Source organism: Sitophilus oryzae, unplaced genomic scaffold (assembly GCF_002938485.1).
Source record: "Sitophilus oryzae breed Bouriz unplaced genomic scaffold, Soryzae_2.0 scaffold_1182_pilon_pilon, whole genome shotgun sequence".
Lineage (NCBI taxonomy): Eukaryota > Metazoa > Arthropoda > Insecta > Coleoptera > Curculionidae > Sitophilus > Sitophilus oryzae.
In genome coordinates this window covers 4938-25026 of record NW_022145818.1, presented here as the reverse complement: position 1 = coordinate 25026, position 20089 = coordinate 4938, and the positions used below count along the sequence as shown (strand labels likewise).

General features: G+C 33.0%; 1 protein-coding gene across 1 annotated transcript in view; it reads right to left on the bottom strand.

Moving 5' to 3' along the window:
- Nucleotides 1-6364: 6364 nt before the first annotated feature.
- LOC115891500 overlaps nt 6365-20089 on the bottom strand; it is a gene marked incomplete at its 5' end in the record, with an annotated part of 18542 nt that continues 4817 nt past the window's right edge. Inside the window, one exon of the mRNA XM_030911963.1 lies at nt 6365-6806. Coding sequence (XP_030767823.1) covers nt 6365-6806 — 442 coding nt within the window. The remainder of the gene's footprint in view (nt 6807-20089) is intronic.

Below are 20089 nucleotides of genomic sequence, written 5' to 3'. Positions count from 1 at the left end.
ATGTTCTCTTTTGTTTGAAACTTTTTCTTAGAAAATAAAGCGGTCTCATGTTTTTCCTTATTGTCCTTGCCATACTTGTCATCTTGCATCAATCTTGCCTTGACGAAATCACTTGTGATCTTGACATTTGAATTTTCAATTGCCATTACCATCGGATCATATTCAGATGTTAATCCACTTAGCATTATAACACCTAAAAATTCATCGTCGACTGGTTGTGCCATATCAGCTAATTTAAGCTATAGACAATGTCTCGTTTACATAAGCTTCCATAGTAGAATAATTTTCTAATCTAATTCTAACTAATTCTAAAGACCTCAACCTCCTAGACAAACCTTGATCTTCATAAGCCTTCTGTAAGTTATCCCATGCTTCTTTTGCTGTTTTGGCTGACTTTACATGTGTGTAAGCTATAGGTTTAATCATTAAACAGATTTTTGCTAAAGCCTTTTCATCACATCGTTTCTTCTCTGACTCTTTTGATTGGTCATCTGCTTGGTAACCTTCGATGCTTTTCCATAGATTTTCGTGTATTAAAGCCATTCTCATGCCAAACTTCCAGTTATTATAATTCTCCCTCCCTGCCAGTTTTTCAAATGCTAACTGCACCTCGGCCATTTTGTGACAAAATTATAACAATCTTCTGCAAAAGTTCGTCCTAGTCGTTTTAACTTCTTTACTTTTTCAAACAAATACGTTCTAGTGTAAAACACCTTCTGTTATCTGGTCCCATAACCTATTGGGTGTGGAAACTAAATCTGGAGTTTTTGCTTTAACTATTTATTAAACAAAGTAAAAGATGAATAAAAACAAACTAAAAAACTAATGAAACATAGGTTATAGAGATTTTCTTACAATGAACTGTCACTCTACATATAACCTTTAACATTTCTCATATAGATGGCGCAACGTATTTTGAACAATGGAATTAAAATAAAAATTGTTTTCTAACATATAGTAATAGCAAACATTAGACCAGTGTTTACAAGATCAAATTCGATTATCAAAATATAAGTCATTTACGGCTTAGAAAGCCTTGTCTAGTAAATAAGATTTCAATGCTTTATGAAAAACAAGAAAATGATGGCAGATTTGATTTCAAAATGGCATTTGATTGTGCATTTTTTCTGAGTTGTATAATATTGGACTTTTAACTAACTCTAAGCGTGGGGTGGTGGTAGAAGATCTTGTCTTTTCATGTCCTGAGTGGATAAGTCTTGTGAGATGGCTTTTCTTGAGAATAATATTGAAAAATATTCCATGTTTACACATGAACGGGTTAGAATCATAAGGGTCTAAGTGACATTTTTTTAAAATATGAGTTAGACCTATATTTTCAAAGTTAAATGTAGTGTTTGTTTGGTGGCAAAGAGATCCAAGTGATTCTGGGACGTTTGGCGCCATCTATTAACCGGGCAAAAAAGTTACTAAATTTTATCGCATTTATTCTTAGTGTCAAAGAGATCTAAGCGCACTTGGATCTATTTGACTCCCACATTTTTTGCAAAGTTTTGTCACATAGATTCAATATAATTGACGCGTGCAAACCGGCTCTTGTGTTTTTCTGATATTTTGTGTGTTTTAAAATATTATAACGTGTAACAAAAATATTGCGAAGTTATTTATGTATTTAGTCTATTCAAGTTTGTTGAATTTGGACATTCATATATGGACTGTGATCGCCCTTTTGCCCGCATTGAGAAAGCCAAGAAAACTTTATTAACCGTTTTTGTTCCAGAGGACTGGACTAAAGTTATAAAAAAAACATCTAAAAAATTTACTGTTTATGAAATGGAAAAAACTTATTTTGTTTCATTTCAACATTTCATCATAACAGTATAATGATTGACCCAAAAATGGACGTTGAAAAGACACCGATAAAGTGGCGTGAGATAGTCTGGTTCCGATTCAAAAAAGAGAACTTATTTTATTTTTCGTATAGTAAAGTAAGAACACCTTTTTTACCTATGTGTCATCAAACGAGAATTGCTCGACGCTTAAGGGAAGACCATCTTTGTTGCTAAATAACGAAGTATTCAAGCCCTTATATCAAACTCCATTGAAGATTCCGTACATAAAATGGGAAAATCTAACCCAACTTCTACCATTTATTCCATCTATTCACCATGACTTTTATTTAACTATGCCCCATGAGGCAAAAGCAAACTAAAGTTCCAAAAAACAAAATCAGACGACGGTTATGGTTGAAGTTGAGGAAAATCCAGAAATGGATGAAGGCAACGACAGTGTGGTGTCGGATTACGAAAATTAGAATTATTCGGCTAAAGTTCGTGTTGTATTTTTTGATACCTTTTTTGTATAATAAAATGTTAGTTATTTTTATGAAAAATCGACTTATACCTTTTTTTCCTGACAGAAATTGATCAAAGTTGTTAGAAGCATATGGATCCAAGCGACATAAAACTAGTTAAATACCGTTTTTTTCAGTCTGTGGCAAACGGTATATGAAATAGTTACATAAACTGCATTCTTTTACGCAACAATCATTTCAAATGCGTTCATGCAGAATTTACAATAAGCAATCAACTTTAATTATCTCAAAACAATGGCAGATGTACTTAGACCCTTATGATTCTAACCCCTTCACATGTGATATCAAAATGCTTTTGCTAGTTGATTTAAGGTGACGATTACTGCGTAAGACTGTACTTCAAACTGCCAAAAGAATCGACAGAAAGTTTAATGCGTAATAAGAACTAAAATAGACGTAAAAGAAGAAAAGAAAGGTTAGCCGCAGAACTGTGAGAACCAAGCCGCAAAACGCTATTGGGCTTTTAATAATTTAATATTAGTTAGAAAATCAGTTAGAGGTCAACTACAGTTAGAAAATCAATGAAATCAGCGAAATTAATTGATGTGAATTGAACAGTTTGACTTGATTCATGTAAACGCGCCTTAAGATATATGTGAGTTATTTTTTCAATTATATAAATATACCGGGTGCGTCGCAAAAGAGACTCACCCATATAACTTTCTTTTTTTATTATTTAAAAATCAAGATTTAGTATGTTAGTATACGACATAAATTAGGATTGATTGGCGTATTCAATTGTTTTTGGTCACTTCCTGTTTCACCGGAAATGACTACAACTTTTGATTTTTAAATGACACCCTCGGAATTTTTTTACTTTGTTCGATAGAAAATAACACTCTGAAAGAATAACACTCTAAATAGAATGACATATCATATGTCAACTTTTGACATTTTCGCATATTTATGGTTTATTTGAAATTATAACATGCGGTTCATAACGAAAATTTGACTCGCAATACCAAGTGTGTGGTATCAAATTATTCGTAAAAAATGTGCTTTTTTCAAATATGCTAATGAGCCACCCTGGTTCCATTTGAAAAAATTGAGATATGATAAAGTACAAAAATATGATTTGGGCATTTTTTAACTGGCCAATGCTTACATGACACTAAAAATATTAGACGATCAAATCTATTTTTCCAAGGCCCCTTGATTAAGAATTAGTGTGCTTATAACATAACGATGGTACTCTAGATTCAAATTTAAAATACGATTTTTTATTAAGCGATAATATCAAAAATTGACATATGATATGTCATTCTATTCAGAATGTCATATTGTATCGAATTAAGTAAAAAAATACGGAAGGTGCCATTTAAAAGTCAAAAGTTGTAGTCATTTCCGGTGAAAGAGGAAGTGACCAAAAACAATTGAATACGTCAATCAATCCTAATTTATGTCATACCAAATCTCGTTTTTTTATCTGAAAAAAATAAAAAATTTATAGGGCCGAGCCACTTTTGAGACGCTCTCGGTATATTATAAATACCGATTTAAAATTTTAGCTCTTAAAAGGCACTAACTTCCTAGATATGCTGCCGCTGCTAGCAATATTGTTTTATTTAGTACATCTTAGCAACAATTTTTCCATTTTCGGTTGAATCGGAAACAATCAAAACACGCTTGTCGAGACAGTTGCTTAACTGAAAGGGTATGCGGAAGGCATTATTGTTATCAGTAGGGAATGCAATCCCGCACCAAAATCTCAATCCCCCCAACCCGCGGGATTAAAGCAATCAATCCCGCGGATCCGCAAAATTGCGGGACTGTAAACAATAGTCATACATTTGGTCCTAAATAGTACAAAAGGCATTGTACATTTTGCATAGACCCACAATATATTGATATAGCGTGTATCTTAAACTAGTTGTACAGAAATCTGGACCGATGTATACAGGGTGTTCAAAAAATATATTTAATATTAAATAAACTTAAATTTTATTATAATTTATCTACTTATTTTATAAATAAAAATATTATTCTGATGTTGAAGTTTTTAACTTATGTTAGTTATCTGCTGTTAGATATACTCTATATCAATAATTTTTTGGCATATGCAGAATGTTTTGAATGAATGCTTTTTGTACCATTTAGGACCATACGTATGACTAAAAATGCATATTTTTCGGAAAAAACGTCATATTATCCTTAAAACAAAAAAAAAATAAAAAACCGATCAAACTGTTTATTCTAATTTCAATACAGATTAGCCGTACTTGGTAAAAATTTCGATTTTTTAAAAATTGTAAATTTGCGGTAAAAGATTCTTGGCCAAAATTTTAAACTCTTATAAAACACCCTGTATACGAGAATTCGCTTAATATATTTTCGAAAACCACATAGCATCTTAATCACAATAGATGCATCTAAAACCTGGTCCAAACCGCATTCCAAAATCTTTTTTAGTTCAAGAGATATTCAACTTTAAATTTACCCTAAAATTTTGCTTGTCTCGATAATTACGTCCGGCAGTTTTTTGACGTAATTGTCCACAAGTACTAGTTAAACGCTTTTCTTCACTTACGCACATACGCCAGAAAGACATCTAACAATGTTTGTTTCACTTAATGGCTAAGCCGTAAGGGGAATCCCCCGGGTTCCGAGCGTCGACGCATCGGCCCGGAACCAAGCGGTTTGACCTTGATCGAGATCGATATAGAATCCAGTAGTAAAGTGTCGATCCCGCGGATCCCGCACGGTAAATCCCGCAACTTTGATCCCGCGGAATATCAGAAGGATCCCGCATTTGCGGGATTGCATTCCCTAGTTATTAGTGTTTTATTTTGATCTGTAATCAATCTTCTTCTTTGGGTGCCATGTGCTATGCCGCACGTTGGCGATCATTCGTCTGTTTTATGGCTATAAGATGACTAGGGTGCCCTTTTCGGCTCGTCGAAATATGGTTGCGGCGTCAGGTATGCCACTCCAGTTTCTTATGTTGCGAAGCCAAGAATGCTGTTTTCGACCCGGTCCCCGTCGGCCTTCGATCTTCCCCTGCAGTATCAACCTATGGAGTATTGACGTCCCCTTAATATATGTCCTAGATATGATACTTTGCATTGTTTTACGGTATCCATTAGTTGTCTGTCCAGGATATGCGCAGCAATCGGCGAAGTGTCCACATTTCGAAAGCCTCAATTCTGTTTATTGATTTTACCTTAAGTGACCAAGTCTCAGCGCCATACAACATCACATGCCACACATACGATTGAATTACCCGTATCCTGGTATGTAGCGGCATATTTCTATGCAGGAGTAAATTCTTTAGTTTAAAGAAGGTTGTTTTTGCACGGCCGATTCTTCTTTTAACTTCCTCATCGCAATCCCACAGTTCATTTAGGGAGGCGCCAAGATAGGTGAAATTTGTGACCCGTTCGATGTTCTCTCCATTGATGTTAAGATGAGTGTTGTACTGGTGTCTGCTGATCACCATCATTTTAGTTTTCGCAACGTTAATATGAAGCCCAAACTGTTCACCGCATTTGTTCAGTTTATTTAGCAGAATCTGGAGGTCCTCAAGGTTATTAGCCAGAATTGCGGTGTCATCTGCATAGCGGATATTAGTTATTGGGATGCCATTGACTTTAATACCCCGCGTCTCACTCTCCAAGGCCATCTGAAAGATTTTCTCAACGTAGATGTTAAACAGAATGGGTGATAGTACACATCCCTGTCGAACTCCCTTCAATACGCTGAAGGTTTCCGTTGTTCGATCACCATCAATACGGATCTCCGCCGACTGCTGCCAATACAGTTCTTTAATTATTCTGATGTCCTTGCCATCCACGCCTATCTCCTGTAGTCTCTCCATCAACGGTTCGTGTTTACGTTATCAAAGGCTCTCTGATAGTCAATAAAAGCAGATGAAAACATCTTGCCTCTGATCATGCAACATTTCTGCACAAGTAGTTTCACAGAGAAGAGAGCTTCTCTGAGTGCCAAGACCCTTGATAAAGCCGAACTGTGTCTCGCCACTCATCTCTTCACATTTTCTATATATTCCAGAATGGATGACTCGAAGAAACGCTTTTAAGTGCGTGACTCATTAGAAAGCTTATGGAGTCTATGGTCTCCGCAGTTTTGGATTTGTTTTCTTTGGGATGGCGATAAACGTGGACTTTGGCCAGTCCTGTGGGATTTGTCCGAATCATATATCACGTTAAAGAGATATGTGAGCTGTTTAATGTCGGTCTGCTTTAGAACTTCAAGCATATATATCATCATGACCTGGACTTTTCTGTTCTTTAAACAATCTATTGAGTATCTGACTTCAGACTCAAGAATTTTTGGACCTTCCATATTTCCAAAGTTGTTTGCAGGTTTATGGGTACGTTGATCCCAAAACAGTGCCTCCGCGTAATTCTTCCATGTATCATTCAGTTCGTTTATATCTAGAATTGTTGTTCCTTGTCTGTTTTTGATTGATGTTAGTGTATTATTTTTATTTTCTCCAGTTATTTCTTTTATCTTCCTATGAAAGTTAAAGGAGTCGTGTAGTTGATGGAGTCTTAACATTCCTAATTTTTTGTGTAAAAATTTAAAATTGCTGTGAATTTATAAATATAGGAATATGTAGAATGTGGATAACGTAGGAGGTGACAACTGTGTAAGGTTTGGATACACCATAAAGAAATCTCAGGTGAATAAACAAGTGGCACTAAAATTTTTTTTATAATTTCACGGAAAATTTCACACCTCTACTTTTCAACCAATAACATGCTTTAATGTTGACTAGTTACCATGGCAACTGAAAAAATTTCCGGAAATTTTTTCGAGGCGCCACGAAACTTTAGTGGAAATTTTTTGACAGTTGAAAAGGTAAACATAAGATCTACAATCATAATGTGTGAATGAACTACAATGTCTATATATTGAAATATTACCCATTTGAGTTTTAGCATTTGATGTAACTGAATTAAAATATAATAATATTTGTTAATATTATTAACAACAAAATGAGAATTATTTTAAAATGTCATGTTGGATTAATATTTTTTTTTTTCAAATTTAGGGTGTGAAATTTTCTTACCGAATACCACGCAAGCTTAAATTATTCCTGGAAATTTTCTTTTTCCGGGCACGAATATTTTTAGGAAAATTATCCCTCGTCTTCGACTCGGGATAATTTTCAAAATATTCGTGCCCTCAAAAAAATTTCCGAAAATAATTTAAGCTCTTGTGATATTATAAGTGAAAATATCAAGAAAAATTAAAAATTTTCAACAATTTTTTTTCGCAAAAAAGGCTCATATGCGTGTTTCTAGGGTCAAAATATACTACCAGTTAAAATATCTGTACTTATTTCTGAGACATCCTGTATAGTTTAACTTTAATATTAAAATCAAATTGCAAATGACCCGTATTCCATAACAAAATTGTCCTTCGACCACAGGATGCAATTTCAATTACAAACTACATACTGGTGAGTAATTAAAGTTTTAAAATTTCAAGTATCTAAATATTAAAATGATACGTTGATGTTCTTCAAATATAATTACAGACACAATTTCAATACAAATAATAATTTAGTACTTTGTCCTTTATACTTTCTTCATATTATATCAATTAATTTTATTGCAATATAGTAAATAATACGATAAATTTATTATATTAATCTAAGTGCAATAATGATTAAATTCAAGATTTACATATTGATAAGTAAAGATTTTAACTGTCTTGAATCTTGAATATTCATTTATGTTTATAATCTATACTAATATCCTTATTTATATATTACTAATATATAAAATCCTTAAGTGACTGACATACTGATTAATCACGATCCTGCTCAAACCACTCAACGTAAGAAGCTCAATTTTGGCATACAGGTTGATTCTAGGGTGTAGAGGTTCGATAAGAAGGGATTTTCGAAATTCCAGTTCCAAGGGGGAGAAACCACCCTCATATATTACAATATTTTTTTATTTAAAAACGGCCAAGTTTCCGAAAAACGCTTAAACACGTATATTTTATTTTGTTTTTTTTACATATTTTAAGATTTTTTTTAAAATGTATGCAGGGTGTTTCGAAAAATCTGGTCATTGATTAATCACGATCCTGCTTAAAGTGCTTGACGTAAAAAATTGATTTGTGGAAAACAGATTGACTTTAGGGTGCTAGAGGTTCGATAAGAGGGGGATTTTTCAGAAACTCAGAATTCTAGGAGGTGAAACTATCCCTCAAATATTAAAATATTTTTTATTTAAAACCGGTGAGTTTTTCGGAAAAACTCTTAAGCGTATATTTTATTTTGTTGTTTTGACATATTTTAAGATTTTTTATAAATTTATACAGGGTGTTTCATAAAATATGACCATTGAGTAATCACGATTCTGCTTAAACTGTTTGACTTTTAAAGCTGATTTTTGGCAAACGGATTGACTGTGGGGTGTAGAACTTCTTCGATAAGGAGAGGTTACTCGAATAACAAATTCCAAGAGGGTGAAAACGCCCCTCAAATATTACAATATTTGTTATTTAAAAACGGTTAGTCTTTCAGGGAAAACGCCTGGACAAACATAATTTATTTGGTTTTTACATATTTTGAAATTTCTTAAAATATCATTCAGGGTATTCCAAAAGTTGGGTAATTTCTTAACCACGATTCTGCTTAAACTGCTTGACGTATAAAGCTTATTTTTATGGCAAACGGACTTTTTGGAAGTCAAATTCCAACGAGATGAAACTACCCTCAAATATTACCAAGTTATATAATAATATAGCCATATTGTTTTTCTCATCCCACAACATAAATGTGAGAAAATGTTATCCAGTTTGTATGTTAATGGAAATTCTTGCTTTGCTTTATCATCACCATTACAAATGATTAATTCGACGCGAACGAAGTCGCTGGTACACGTTAGTTGATTAATAATAATGGACTGATATGTACCGCACGTACCGCTAAGAATGGCAGTCATATTTATCTCAATCAAGTATTCATAGCACATGAATAGTTACGACTATAATTTAAATAGTTTCATTAATCATTTATTATTTATTAACCAATATCGTTTTTTTTTTCAATTTGTTACTTGATTTTGTGGTAAGGGTAGATATACATATATATTATAAACAGGCCAGAAGCCAGAAAACCAATAAAACGTGCAAGAGGGACAGCTACAAAATTACATTCCCAACCATCTAAAAGAATGATAAGCACTATAGCCACAGGTACCATCTTTCAGACCTTTTTTAATTATGGGTACCTGCGAATATGGAGCTACGATTCGTTTCACATTTAATGGACCTTCTGATCTGATCTATAGCTACTATAGCTAGTAGCTATAGATATTTATAATAAATATTCTATAAAAAATGTCTATATCTATGTGGCGGATTCATCTCTCCAAAAAAATCCTTTATGGGTATTTCGCTACTGCACTGCAAGAAAATTCTACAAAATAAAATAGTTATTTTTTGTAAACACTTCTGCGTTAAACCTAAACGGACGCTGCTTGTCAGAAGTTATGTTTACAGTAATACAAATTTGCCTAACAAAGAAAAAAATGCTTAACGTTTCGGAAAGTGATCTCTTTCCGTCGTCGGAAGCAAAAAAAATACAAAGAATAAAGAAAAAAACTATTTAAAATATTTAAATTCAACTATTCGAGAACACTTTACTTTTTTAAAACAGATACGTCTACAAGAACCGTTGACGTTCTGTTAAAATGACGATATCAAGTTAAACTTCAAAATTGGGTAATTACTACCTGATAACAATAATTACTTAATAGAGATTAAAGCCCAAAAACCCCAAACTTTCTGTATGATGTTGTTTGATGCAGTTATGTTTTATTTATGTTATGTTCTTTCACAAAATCAAAGAAGCGATTGCCATACATTACTAACATTTACAGATGCATGAGCAATACATTTATTTTTATTATATTGAATTAAAAGCCTCTTTTTTATATTTATTTTAGAGGCTATCAACTTCTTTCATTATAATTTTGGCGTTATTAAAATTTATTCTGTGCCCTGTGTCCCATGAATGCTGAAAAATCTTAGATTTGTTAAAATCTCCCTTTCTTAAATAATCTTTATTTCTTTAATTCCTAACATTTAAGGGTCTAGATGTTTCACCAATGTAAAAATTTATCGCATTCACAGAGTATTTGGTATTATATTTTTTGTTTGTTGTTCTGTATCATAGAGAAAGGTAATAAAAAGAGAGAAGCAGATTGCGTAGTAAAAATTGGAATCGCTGCTGTGACAACAGGGCAAACTAATTTAAAAATTTGGCAGAATGCGCCGGGGAATTTAAATCAGCTTGCTTTACTTTTTGAATTTATTTGAAACTTTTGTATTGAAACCTGTTGAAGCTTTTAACTAATACATCGACGAAAATTGAATTTGTTTATTATTTAAGTGGATATAATTAAATATTTTAAAACAAATTATGATATTATTAAACAGACAACTAACTGCAGAATTTTAAATGGTTAATTGGCAAATTCAACTTTCGAAGATCAATTAGTTAAAATGCTTCCAACATAAGTTTCAAAATGAACATTTGATACCTAGATATCAAACGAAAATTAAAGGGAAAACTAATAATAATGCCATATTGTCTTTAATCGCAGTTTTATTTAATCACAGTTTTGTAAAAAATGTTAAATTTAATCATAAATATAAATAATTTTGTATCAAAATAAAATTAAAAGTATTAAAAATAAAACAAAAATATTTAATAATAACTTAACCTCACATTTAATTTACCTTTCTTTTCGGTTAATCCTCTGCCTATTTCGGTTAATTCTATGCGTAGTAATAATAAAATTTTAATTACACCAATATACAATAATTATAACTGATTATAACAAATACCAAATAAAATCCTAGAAACTCAAACAATTTTCCTGTCCACGCGCTAATTTCCAATAAAGTTATGATAGAGACAACACACAACGTCCACACCGATCACGGCTTGTGCAGTTGCGTTAGAGGAAGATGGAAGCAAAATCGTCAGTCGTAGCTTAATTTGGACAAATTTAGAGATCTTGAGTTGCGCGACAGGAAAACAAAAATGCGATGCCATTCGTCCTAATTTAATCTAAGCCACTCTCCTTTTATTACCTTTCTCTATGTTCTGTATTCATTGGTTTAGTATGTGATAAAATGGATCTAAGTGTATTTTGTGTTTTTGAAAGATGTTATATTGTTTTCTATCCTTCTATATTTTTCCGAAACGCCTCGTATGTATGGAATTGTAAGTTGTATATATTGTGTACTGTTATCATTGTGTCTCTATGATTTGGGGTTTGTATTTCTCGTTTAATGTTTTGTCGTAATAAAATATGGTGGATAGTCGTTTTTATTAATGTATTTTTATGTGGTTTATATCTCTCCCTGTTTAGTGAAATGTCGTCTGTACATATTATTTTGCACTATCATATAAACTTTTACATACATACAATGAGGCGTTTCTTTGAAATAATAGGAAGGAAAACAATATAACATACGAACATCTTTCAAAACACAAAATACACTTAGACCCATTTTATCACATACTAAACCAATTAATACAGAACAACAAACAAAAAATGTAATATACCAAATACCCTGTGAATGCGATAAATTTTACATTGGTGAAACTAGACCCTTAAATGTTAGAATTGAAGAACATAAAGATTATTTAAGAAAGGGAGATATTTACAAATCTAAGATTTGTCAGCATTCATGGGACACAGGGCACAGAATAAATTTTAATAACGCCAAAATTATAATGAAAGATGCGATAGCCTCTAAAAGAAAAATAAAAGAGGCTGTTTTAATTCAATCTAATAAAAATAAATGTATTGCTCATGCATCTGTAGATGTTAGTAATGTATGACAATCGCTTCTTTGGTTTGAAGAACATATAACATAAATAAACATAACATACGTGTAAAATTTAAAAAATAATCATACAGAAAGTTTGGGGCTTTTTGGCTTTTAACCTTTTATTAAGTAATTATTTATCAGGTATGTAAGTAATTGTTAATTTTGAAGTTTAACTTCATATATCAAATGTAATTTTAACAGAACGTCAACGGTTTCTTGTAGACGTATCTGTTTTAAAAAGTAAAGTGTTCTCGAATAGTTGAATTTAAAATATTTTAAATAGTTTTTTTTTCTTTTATTCTTTTGTATTTTTTTTGTTCCGACGACGGAAAGAGATAACTTTCCGAAACGTTAAGCATTTTTTTTTAGGCAAATTTGTATTACTGTAAACATAACTTCTGACAAGCAGCGTCCGTTTGGGTTTAACGCAGAAGTGTTTACAAAAAATAACTATTTTATTTTGTAGTTTTTCTTGCAGTGCAGTGGCGAAATACCCATAAAGGATTTTTTTGGAAATATTCTATAGTATGTACCACTAACTTTAGATAAAAAATGAGAGGTATTGAAGACTTCACTTTAGCAGTAGGTATCTGTGGGCGATGGCGGAAGGAATGAATATGTTATTAGTGATTTTATTTTCTGAAGAAAATTGCTTGTTGGCCTGAAGGGTTCATGTTTATAGCCCAAAGATATCCAAATAGGAATTTTCTTGAAAAGCGTTCCTTTGAAAAATTACTTTTCCTATTTCGCAGAGCTGACAGTGTGGTATATGAAAAAACTATTAGGCAGAAACCTGTCGTTGGAAGTGAAGAAAATGAATTTATAGAAAATCAAATATAACAAGTCTTTTTTTGATTTAAATAATTTTAATGACTTAAGTAATTTTTCGAAAGCTGACTTAAGACTTAAAACATAAGTCTTTTTGAAAATGATTTGTGATTTAAATCTTTATTCTGAAATAGAAAAATATTTAAGTCTTTTTGGAAAAGACTTAATTTTTTTTTACAAAAGACTGATGTCTTTAAAAAGATTTAAATCTTTTTATAAAAGGCTTGATTTTTGTTTCAATGGAATTTGATGTCGAAAAATATAATTTAAAAGTGAGCTGTTAGCTGTTAACTCTTAAGGCATAGTTCAATTTTTTTGCAACAAAAAAGACGTTGAATGATATATAATTGCAAAAAATAGAAAATATTAGCTTTTGCGCTGGTTAATTTTAGTGATAATATTGACAGATGTTTTCTTCTGGAACCGTATTCTAGAAATTTCAAACAAAACATAGAAACTGAACAGAAAAAACCATACCCAAGAGTAATTCTATAGAGATATAGGAAATAGAAGATCTCGTCCTTATAGGCTACTTTGCAGAAGTTACTTAGCACTACGTAAGCTAATTTTCACAAAGTTTACAAAATAAGTGTGATCTTTGCGTGGCTTTTTCTCAGATCAGAGAATTGAAAGTAATAAAAATAATAAACTATTGAAACATTTATAAATTTTCAGATTAGCATTATATTAAAATATAAAACACTCACTATATCTCAAGATCACTTCGGTACTATGAGGCGTTAAACGAATTAAAATATGAATAAAAATCGAAAGTTATAGTCTAAGAGCTAACATAAGAGCAACGTTTTGGAGAAAGTATTTTAAGACGTCTGGCTCTTTGATATATCTTTTACTATGCTCTCTGGAACAGCATGCGGCCCGTCTGGGTGCCGATACCCGTTGCGTTCACTACTGCGCATCGGAAGAAGATCCTATATTTTTTATTAATTTAGTCCTATAAATTCTAGTATTGAATATAAATCGAACATATCTCTATAGCGCAGTGCGTAGAGTTTCCGATCACGAACCGATGATTCAGAGTTCGAATACGGATCAGGGTAAAGACTTTTTTATTTTATTTTCGTTTATATTCTGACAGTAAAGTATTATTTTTTTTTTAATTACCAGAATTATTTAATACTTTACTATCAGAATAATCGGTTCGTGGTCGGAAACTCTACGCACTGCGCTATGGAGACATGTTCGATTTATATTCAATACTAGAATTTAAAGGCCTAATAAAAATATAGGATCTTCTTTCAATGCGCAGTAGGGAACGCAACGTTTACCGGCAGCCAGACGGGCCGCATGCTGTTCTAGAGAGCATAGTAAAGATATATCAAAGAGCCAGACGTCTTAAAATACTTGTTTTTCCGACGTTGCTAGCTCTCATACTATTATCATAGTAATAGAATTTAATTATGCGGAACAGGTTTTAAGGTTGCGTGGGTCAGGGTTTCCAATGTACCGTATGATCATAAATATAAAATAAATCCGTGGCTATAACCAAATGAACTGAGAAAAGAACAGCTGAATGACATAAATTTTTCAATATGTGACAATATTTCAAATATTCACTTGAATGTCTCACTAAGCCACAACGTTGGAAATAAAACATTTATAGTACAACTGTATTTTACTAATAATTATCTGATACAAATCTTTTTATTTCTTGTGTTTTGCTTTTCACTTAGGAAACAGTAGTTAATAAGATATTGTCTGGCAACTATATATCGGCTGTTCCTCTACGAAATATTGTGCATTATATGTAAAATGGACACGATTACATATAACATGTCCCAAAATACCGTGGCGCCGTCGATTCCATCCCAACTAGCAAATATAGTTCCCAGTCCTTTATTAAAATGTCACTGCCCCTAAAGTATAGTTCCTAGACCCACTCTGCCACTTAAAATGTTACTCTATAAGGAATAGTTACTTTGAAGTATATTTCGAGAGTGACCAGTTAGTGCCTACCTACCATAAAAGTGGAAAATAAACACCCCTGATTGCAAAGTCGCAAACATGTAATTTAAAAGAAGTGGCTGGAACTACCCGAATCTTTCGAATATGACACCATAAAAGACCAAAACTTTATAGTAACTTTTCAGAGTAGGGTTACTAACAAGTGCTACCATAATGCCTCCATTAAGTTTTTGTTACTTTATAGTAACTATTTAAGTTACAGGGGGTAGTCGCGGCCACGACACCTAGTTACTTCTAATTTATAGTAGCATTGGAAAGTAGCAAAATGGTTACTGCTACCTTCTAGGTTACTATAAAGAGTAGCCGTCAGCATCCATTGTCACTAAAAGTCACGGGGGCCAAAAAACGCCTACTTTATAAGTGACCGTAACTAATATACCCTAATAAATGTAATTGCCCCAGATTGCATCATGTGCTGCTCTGTTTTAGTGTTTTCTTTTACTTGCTTTTAAGCTTTATTAAAATTTTGTAAAATCCCTATGGTGAATAAAAGGAAATTTAGGATATTCTACATGAGGTATGCGGTACTTTCTACCGAAGAATTAAACAAAGAAATCACTGCGAGCCGATGCATCAACATCAGAAACAAAAACTACATCTTTCTATAAATCCTAGTGTGATGAAACGTCATAAATCAATTAGTGACTAAGACATTTTGAAGCTGTTTCTGTAGATTGAGTGTAGTGTTAGTTCATCTAAGGAGCTGAATCACAGAGGAGGGAACTAATTTGAGAACCAACAACAATATAAAACAAAAGAAGCTAAAAGAGGTGGGCGTTAAAATACTCTATACCTCATGTAGCTCTGAATAACATAGAAACACTAATAATAGAAAATGCACAATAAGTAAAAAATAACTTCAAAGGACAAGGCGGAACGTTATAGTGGCACCAATGGAATGTATAGTCGCCACCGCCGCGATCGGTATAGCATAACGCTCCAATTAAGTGGCAATTTGGTGGCGCAGGGAACTTTCTTGGAAAAAATCACTCTATGGTTCCAAAGAATCGTTGACCATGTAGTTCCAAAAAAGTTATTGTTTCTATAAAGTCGTCTTTGGATAGCTACAATTGTCACTTTATCAATCCGAAGATTTTAAACGTCCAAACGGTAGGTTTGGCCTAATATGCTATTGTTCCCGGTACTTTGTGGAAGCATATGGAACTATAAAGTATTTTTCGGATTAAACGGCCATATTTTTTTCATCAATTTTTAGACGAACAGCCAAATGGCCCAAACATTATGCGTTTTTAAGCTAAATATATCTAGATTAAAGCTTTTTTCGTTAGTTATTTTGTTATTTCTGACGGTGGACTAATATTTTAAAGCTTGTCCCCGGTTTCAAGCAAATTATTATTATTTTTTAATTACAAACATCAGTTTCTATTGCAAATAATATAATAACTTGAAATATTTTGAGAGGCGCTCGAAAATTTTGATATATAAACCCACTATTTTATTCAGTAAAGTTGATTGCGTTCTGCAATTTACCTAAAAAAGGCGTTAAAATCGCACGGTAAATAACAAATACCAAAAAGTAATAATGGTTTCCATAATTATTTTCCATCATGACATTTATTTTTATGAAATGTAAAATTGCATGAAGAGGTCGCTGCAAAGAAAGTTTAACAGTTTAACGAAAGTTCCACATGTCGGTGGATAACACTTGGCTGCCACGAACCTGCAACTAGGCAGCTTCGTAACGGATAAGTCGCATTCACCAGTAGGCTGCTTTATAGTAACACATCATAGTAACTCTTTTAGTGGCAAAAACTGCCCAAGACACTACCCGGCTACCCAAAATCTTTCCCCATTTTGGTCGCAGTTACTGAGCAGCTATGAATATACGACGTAGCCGCCGATGGTCACCGCCCACTTTGTAGTGGCTTTGATAGTAGCTGTTACGTATCTGCCACTATAAATGCTAGTTGGGATATTTTCCATCCGCCAACTACAGGAAAAAGTAAAAGAGCAGCAGGCTAAACTTTATGTTGCATTCATCGACCTGAAATAAGCCTTCGACTCTGTGAACAGGGATACACTTTGGGCAATAATGAAAAAGTTCGGAGTATCCAACAAATTTCTTACAGTGTGTAAAAGCCTCCATAACAACAAGTCAAGAATGTCACCATCATGGATCACTGAACGATCCCTTCCTAACAAATACAGGAGTTAAGCAAGGATGTATCTTAGCGCCTCTCCTATTCAACATATTCATGGCAGCGTTCTCCATTATAGTGGACAGCAAATTGCAGGAGAGGATTGGGCATTAGATATAGATACGACTGCGCCGGCGGCGGTCTGTTCAACATAAAAAGACTCAGGGCAAAAACAAGTACAAAATTCATCACAGAACTTCGATACGCTGATGATTGCGCTCTAGTTACAAAAACGTTACAGCAATTACAAGAAATGTTGAACACATATACCTGGGCATACGAGACTTTGGGTCTTAAACTAAACATCGACAAAACTAAAAGCATGTGCACTCCCCCAGAAGATCACAACAATGCTATAAAAATCGGAGAAGAACTATTGGAATATGTAGCGGAATTCAATTATATCGGCATCGGCAGTTTGATTTCGGAAAAGGCCAATATCGACTCTGAAATTCAGCACAGAATTAGCAGCGCCTCAAATGCGTTCTAGAAATTAACAGACAACCATGACGTGAGCACAAACCCGAAACTTGCAGTGCACCGAGCAATAATAATCCCCACCATGTTGTATGGGAGCGAAACCTGGGTGCCGTACCGCCGACACATGAAGAATCAAATGGTTCCGTCATCTCTCAATCGGTCCTTGAAAAAGCTAACTGCGAGAGTATTGGAGTCACGGTTACAAAATACCGCTTAAGATGGGCTGGTCACGTATGCAGAATGCAAGAAAACCGCATACCAAAATATCTGCTTTACGGTGAGCTTGTAGACGGTAAGAGGAGGCCGGGTGGACAACTCAAAAGATACAAGGACATTTTCCACGAAAGCTTAAAAGGGATTAACATGCAGAATGAGTGGGAAGAAGCAACTCACAATAGAATTCATTGGAGAAGAATTGTAAACTCAGCGACAACCAAAAAGTAAAAAGGCAACAAAGCAATGAGATTTTTGAATGTCCGGAGTGCGGTAGACAGATAACATCACGTATCGGGCTTTTCAGTCACAGAAAAGCTGATGAAAGAGAACGCCTTCTGACCGCGACCATCTTCTGATGCGTGTCAAATACTCGTCAGCGAGTAATGGCAGTATGTATGTACATATGTATGTATGTACTCCCAAAATATACATAACAGGTATAAAAATACAGTTGGTCAAGAGCGAGATGTCATTTTAACAAATCGTCAACAGTTTATAATAGACGTATCTGCTAAAAACTATAGTGTTATTGAATAGTATTTAGATATTTTAAATAGTCTTTTCTTTATTCTTTGTATTTTTTTTGCTTCCGATGACGGAAGGATATATTATACTTCTTGAAACGTTAAGAATTTTTTGTCCGTCAAATATTAAAATATTTTTTATTTAAAAACCGGTGAGTTTTTCGGAAAAACTCTTAAACACGTGTATTTTATTTTGTTGTTTTACATATTTTAAGTTTTTTTATTTAATTTATACAGAGTGTTTCACAAAATATGACCATTGAGTAATCACGATTCTGCTTAAACTGCTTGACGTTTAAAGCTGATTTTTGGCAAACGGATTGACTGTGGGGTGTAGAGGTTTGATAAGGAGGGGTTTCTCAAATCTCAAATTCCAAGAGGGTGAAAACGCCCTTCAAATATTACAATATTTGTTATTTAAAAAACGGTTAGTCTTTCGGGAAAACGCTTGGACAAGCATAATTTATTTGTTTTTTTTACGTATTTTGAAATTTTTTAAAAAATCATACAGGGTGTTCCAAAAAGTTGGGTAATTTCTTAACCACCATTCTGCTTAAACTGCTTGACGTAAAAACCTTTTTGACCAACGGATTTTTCGAAAGTCAAATTCCAACGAGATGAAACTACCCCTTAAATATTACCAAGTTATATAATAATATCGCCATATTGTTTTTTCTCATGCTGACATAATGTGAGAAAATTTTATACAGTTTGTATGTTAATGGAAATTCTTGCTTTGCTTTATCATCACCATTACAAATAATTAATTCGACGCGAACGAAGTCGCTGGTACACGCTAGTAATAGTTATAAAATAACAGTCGGCCTACAGAAGGTTCGTGAAGCATATAGTTGCAAAATAATGTCGAGATCGCCAACCTAACCTAACCTAACCTACTCTCCGTAGAAGCTACGGATTTGGGCATTGACCTGTTTGAGGAATAAGAGTTAAATAATTAAATAATAACTATTAGTTTGTTGCTGTCTCTTTTCCTTTATCTTTTGATTCATATTATCTCACAGTAACATAGTTTTATTTAATTTAACATAGCTATAATATAAATTATAGTTTTTCTGTTGTCATATGAGAAAAAAAAAAGGTTTTAGATATTTAGACGCCTCTTTTTAGTAATCACCCTTTTATAGCTTTTGAATTAGTAGTAAACATTCCCTTTCTTTTGTCTTTTGGATTTTTACCTTCACCTTTCTCTTTTATTTTTTTCATATTTTTTTCTGTATGACAACTTCAATAGCTTACTCTGACATTTTTGCTTGCGGGCATACTGATTTTTGATGTCAATAAAAGTCAAGGTGTATAAATAAAGGCGAATGTTGAGAAATTTTCTGATGATTATATATTTAAATAAATTTTTCTTACTGTGTGAAAAAATCATTTTTTTACAATTATAAAATTAATTTTTTTTGCTACAGAAAAAAATGGGAATATTTAATACGTATAGTATTCACACAGTAAATAAAAACTCTCAATCTTTTAGATAAATTTAGATTACCGTTTTAAATAATTTAGATAAATTGAATTAGCTTAGTTTACTTTTTTTACGTACAAACTAATAAAAACAATACGGTAGGTAACTTGAGAAATATTTTAAATCTAAATTGAAAAAAAGTGTTGAAACTAAAAACATTGTTATATCTTGGATACGCAAGAATGAACACTACCACGGCCAAGGTACATAGCGATAAGTATTTGCGTATGATTCACTACGCCACTGACAC